We start from the raw sequence: 6,049 nt of genomic DNA on the forward strand, positions 1-6,049 counted from the left end.
TCACCCATGGGTGCACCATCTAGTCCACAATGGTAGGGGCTGTGAGATGAACCAGTACACCGGGGTAACCCCTGCTCATCTCGAAAGATGCACTGGTTTCTTTATAGTACACATGAGCCAATGTGTACACTGGGCCTACGGTTTTATAATCCTTCTCCGAGAAGACTTGTTCCACCTCCAGAAGCATAGGCGAGCATGCCCTTCGAACCAGCGCCGATATTATGGCTGTAGGCTGCAGCGCCACTGCTTTAACCGCTTGGCCATTTTACTCGCCATACATCAACTTTACGCAAGGCACAAAACAATGGAAGGAGCATATCAATGGCTATGAATACACCATAAATTGGTTGTACAATCTAAAATAGAGAAGATCTTTTTTATCATTATTATTGTGTGGAATTTCCTGTTCAGTGATATCTGCAACTGTCTATCACTTAACATTTATGTCAGTCAAATTCAATCTAATGACATTTTTTTCCCATTTAATTAACTACAACTGATGTTTGAAATACAGGTGTATAATAATATGTCACAAGAAAGAATCAGTCTGATTTCTTGTTCGAAATTCTGTCTGTGCATTTTGAGAGAACTGTTTTTTGAAAACCCTGAAATTCCAAGATTAGACATAGACATTTACACAATGAAATCAGCAATGTGCAATGTCATAGATTCCGCAACAAGATTAAAAATAGATAGTTTTGCCTGCTGGAATTACTATTGTAGCTGCAGCACATAACAGTTCTGACACCACTTTCAAGCATAAATTTAATTAAACTTAATGGAAAACTACAGGTAATACATACAGGCAATGCCGTAGCCAGGATTTTTAAACAGTACGGTAAAATATCAGGGTGGACCCACTTTACGCGTAAATTCAAATAATGTGGACACATTTTACGCAAAAATATGAAAAATCTGAACCCAGTTTCTTAAATTGTACCCATTTTAAGCTAAATATGACAAATCTAGACATATTTTTTTTAAAGTGGACCCATTTTATGCATAAAATTACATAATTTGGACCCATTTTTAAAATTGTGGACTCATTCTTTGTGTGGGACTGTCCCAACTATCCCAATAGCTGGCTATAGCATTTCCTACAGGTATCTGGTTTTTTTATAATGAAAAATAAATATAACAATTTACTTTTTCCCATTTGGGGTTTTTTTTTTTCAAAAATTAAATTTTCAAAATGTTGTTGTTCTGTACAATGCAAATAATGTTACACAAAGCTAAACATTCTTCAGACACAATTTTTGATAAAAGCATCATTTAAACACAGATATTAATATATGATTTAATGCAACAGAAAGTCTTTCTTATTGTTGTTATTTTCTTATAAAATGTAAATTTAATTTAAGATGTCATATCACAGTCTGTTTTGAATGCCAAAAAAATGCTATTCATCTTTATCCTCTTCAGTGTATTGAAGTTTGAGGTCTGATAATTGGCGCCCTCTGTGTTCAAAGAAAGTTTTTAAGCAACTTATAATAACTTAAGCAAAAGGTATACTGTACAGTACCTTTTTTCACTTTTAAGAATCATGGATGATTGACAGTATTTATTATTTGTAAATAAAATCAGCTTACAGTCTTGAAAAAATGTGGTAAACCAATATAGCAATTTCCAGCTATCAAGTCAGTCTTAGCGGTACTCAGCTTTAACAAATTCTTTTAAAAGTAAATTAATTTGCCAATTTTAAACCATATTTAAGATATCAACATTTTTTTTTTGCAAATTTATGATGCCAGGTATAATTGAAATAATACAGACAAAAAAGTAAATTTTGTACCAAGTGGGAACAATATTACAGTACCAGTTAATTGAATTTGTATTAGCAGACAAACAGGCAGACAGACAGTAGGCTACATGCCTTGAAATTCTTAACTTAAAAAACTTAATAGTATTCCTTAAGAGCTATTTAATGTTTTTTATGGATATGTGATTTTATAATGAGACCAAGATGCCAAGATGATGAATTAAGGATGCACAATCTAGTAGAATGCTACCCTGGATGGATCAAGGTAAACCAGAGATTCTTGCTGACACTACTTGATAGTGTAGTGTGTTTTTAAGCTAAGTTAGACGAGACTTTTTAAAAATAAAATAAAATAAAGAAAAACCGTTGTGGGTTCGCTAAACAAGGCATAAAAGAAATTTTGCCTTAGTGTAGTAGATAGTACAGTAAACAAACATTGTACATTCCTATCAAAACTGAATAAAATCTGTTATGCAATAAAAAATAAATAGGAGGATGTAGAAGACATGGGACACCTTCAGATCTTCCTTCACGCTAAGATCAAGTGAATCAACAGCAAATATTTTATTCAGGCAGTCTCTACCCAAAAATGCATGAGCTGGCTTTGGACCGACATTGGTTGCATTTCGTTAGGGAAGTCACAAATTATCAACCATAACAGAGACAAAACAAAACAACTGGAAGATTTATTTTTTTAAAAGGAAGGAGAACATGGTATTTAGCACCAGGAAAAGGGAGTATAGTCTCTGAATTTCTTTGAAAAACCTGGAAGATTTGAATGTATGTTAACAAGTAGATCCCCATCACAGCAATTTTCAGTCCTGACTTGAATTTAGATTCAATTTGTTTTAGTCCAATGTATGGAAACACACGCGAGTACATACACCTCAAATCCCACACATATTTGGTTGTTAGAGTACCTGGTCTCAATTGATAAACCTTTGGTGGCCTAGGGATTGTCTTTCAAATGTTGCAATTGTTCTTATCAGAGAAGACATGGTTCTACTAATCGGACACTATGGGAGAGCCGGAGTTGAGGCATTAATTAGCAGCACCCCTGCCTTTAAGCTCTGCCACTCAACTCGGCCAGAAGACAAAAGATTAAAGCATGCCTGTTATTTAAGTACAAAATTAGTTTGTGGTAAGGCTACAGCAAAATGTTCCTCTATTTCCAAACATTTTTTTAATAAATGAATTTTAAAATAACTAATAAAGAATATTATTAAACGATTTGAATTGATTGTTTGCAATGATTATTGCCATTTAAACTAGGATATAGCACCTTAGCATCTGGCATGCATATGGGTTTTCTTGTATTAAGGCCAAACCTCAGCTTGTTTGACAGCCTACATTTACATATGGATCAACCACTGTTTACTTTATCTACGAAAACAATCAAGTCTTTCATTTAATATTCAAAATTTTAATACAGTGAGTACATGGTTAAAGTTAATATTATGTTTTTTTTTTAATTATTGTTATTAATGGATACCACTAGATAAGTGCAGGTGCAGTTCAAACAATGATTATTTACCATAAAAAGGACCCCACTGGAAACACATCTTCCAACTTGTTATCCTTGGTGTGATCATGGAGCTATAAAATTCACACCAAAATACTCCTATACTATTTTCACACAATTTATTGTATTGACATTGCTTATATAATGTAGTCTGTTTGCCTTGATATTCATAAATGGGGTTCACTCCTTTCCACTTTTGTGAGTGAATACTAAATAATAAAATACATGGTACCCCAACACATCCCAGTCCTGGGCCCCATGACTGGTTGTTAAGCCATTGTCGAATCATATTCTTCAATATAAATAAGATGCATAGAAAGTCTTAACTAGTAAGGCAGTGTTGTACCAGCGAGTCCTGGGTGCCGGAGACACAGGAAAATGTTGGGGTCCTTGCATGTCAGCAATGTATTTTCACTAATGAAATGACCTAGGGGTGGGTGATTCCAGCTACCTGAAATACATAAATGAGGCTGAAAAAACTGCATTTTTTGTTATACAATGTCAGTTTTATTTTTTTTAAATTGTGACGTGTTCAACCACGTAATTATGGAACCCATTTTGGCTGTAGAAATGAATGTCTTTTTATACTAAAATAAATAAATTTGCAACAGTTATACAAAGATGTCTATTAATACACTACAGTATCTGTGAAGACAGGATACATAGGGTAAATAATGTGCAATTGTTTATGACAATGGTTTATTATGTTTATGGTAGATCTTGAATTAGGTCAATAATGTGAGGTTGTTCAAAGGTCAGAAACAATCACAAGAGTCACCATTGTGACTGTGAACTATCTTGAAAAATGATGCTTCACTTACCCTCATCTTCTAAAGCGAGTGCAGACCCAGAAGAGGTTGCAAACCCCTTGAATGCTTGTAGTATGTTGTCTCGCTCTTTAGTATTTAGACTTTCTGTTAAGTTTATCTGAAATTTAAAAAAATAAGACAAATTAGAATTTAGCACTCAGGACTAGATTAAATTAATTTCAATATATAAACCAGCAGTGAATGCTGGCTTCATCAGGTAATAAAAAATAAAAATTAATATGTATTTAAATACCCAGATTTTATCATGAGTAATATTATAATAATTTATTATTATTATAGATTCTAATATAATGTTGGATGTAACTTGAAATATATAGTACGGTACATATATTTTGAATGCAATGTTCCAATAAAAGGTGATGAATGACCAGAAAGGTCTAATTTTTAACTACTTGACCATGATGATTTTTAACTAATTGACCCCCTGGGCGGGTGTGAGTAACTGTTTTTGGGGGGGGGGGGGGGGGGGGGTGTTCCCCGCACACCCCCTAGATACGCCACTGCTTGAAAGGAAATAAAATGATTGTGGGAAGATTGGGAGGAGAGAAAAGTTTGGCAGATAGCATCATTTCATTGAGTGATAGAGCAATAATAAATATTTGAAAAAAAATAATAAACTCATCTGACCTGAGTAGGTTGTAACTAAAATGAAGATGAGTGAGGGAAATTATCTGTCCCCACCAACCCCTTCCTCCACAAAGCTATGTTATTTCAAATTATTTGAAAATACTGTACCCACCTGTCCTTTTACATCACATTTGGAAAACAAAATTCAATATAAAAATGCGCAAGATTTTGGTAAAATAAAATTGTTAGATTTTATTCTAATTATGAACATTCTTTCTCAAGAATAATTAGGCCTCAGTTAGGCCTACACTACAGCGTTTCACAGAAAGTATTCTATTGTGTTGATAAAAGCAACACCATTCGATCAAGGAGGTATAGACTGATTTGATTTAGGATACAGTAGCCCATTTCCTGAACTGATTTGTAAATTTGAAAACACGCAAATATCGGAAATTCCCTCCTGCAGTTCGTTGTTGTGCAGCCGCAAATGCCATATACTTTAGGCCTATTGATCATTTCAAGGGTAGCACTGGGTCCTGGGAGCCACCCACAGCGACTGTGTACCGATCGTAGAAACATGGTTCATTCAAGTCAAGCACTTTCTAAATAAACCGATGAACACGGTGTACATTTTATTGGAGCGTGTCTCAGTAAGCTCCATGGTGTAAATATGTCATTGAAATCATATAGCTTTTGCATACCAATGAAAAAGCCACTGACTGCTCCGATCTGTTATAGTTCATCAACCACTCCGTCACGGTCTTAGCGAAGTAAAAGGGAAACAATGTGAGAAACGACTTAAGCATCGAGTTGATAAGTATACATACGGTACCCTAACCGCTGCGATCTAATGATCCCCGGGTCTAGCTTAGCGCCTCATGGGACACACAGTCAGTGTATTAGCATTACAAGCTGGCTACGCAGCGCTCTATGAACACAATTCACCTAGGCCTACACTACAAGGTTACAACAAATATACTGTATTCTACTACCACCACCACGAGCAATTACCAGTTTAAAAAAAAAAAAAAAAAAAAAAAAAGTGTAAATCTAGGCATTCCAGATTTGTGTCAACAAAACGTCCGGGTGCCAATAATGATGAACATTGAAGAGGCAAAATAAAAACCAACCAAAACATTTTCTTACCGTTAGAAAGCAAAAGGTTAATCCAATTAGTAGAGTAATATGGTTGCAAAATAAAGTTATAAAGGCAGCGATCTTCATGTTTGCTTGATCTATGTGCAGCACACTTGATAGGTTAATAATATTCCAGATATTAATAAATAATGTAAACAATAGGCATGAAGATGGCAAGTACCCCTGTTCGACACCAAAAAGAAGGATAGGCCTATCACACAGCAACTTTAACGA

The 6,049-nt window shown here is 34.7% G+C and overlaps 1 protein-coding gene across 1 annotated transcript in view; it reads right to left on the bottom strand.

Annotated features, from left to right (window-relative positions):
• The window catches only part of LOC117114999 (A disintegrin and metalloproteinase with thrombospondin motifs 16-like), a 96,852-nt gene extending 91,232 nt beyond the window's left edge, over positions 1-5,620 (bottom strand). Inside the window, exons 1-2 of the mRNA XM_033258629.1 lie at positions 5,380-5,620; positions 4,103-4,208 (exon numbers count right to left, since the gene is read on the bottom strand). Of these exons, the coding sequence (XP_033114520.1) occupies positions 4,103-4,208; positions 5,380-5,484 (211 nt within the window). The 5' untranslated portion in view covers positions 5,485-5,620. The remainder of the gene's footprint in view (positions 1-4,102; positions 4,209-5,379) is intronic.
• Between the last annotated feature and the right edge of the window lie 429 nt (positions 5,621-6,049).

Source organism: Anneissia japonica, unplaced genomic scaffold (assembly GCF_011630105.1).
Source record: "Anneissia japonica isolate Jap-2015-1 unplaced genomic scaffold, ASM1163010v1 scaffold119_len492752_cov174, whole genome shotgun sequence".
Classification (NCBI taxonomy): domain Eukaryota; kingdom Metazoa; phylum Echinodermata; class Crinoidea; order Comatulida; family Comatulidae; genus Anneissia; species Anneissia japonica.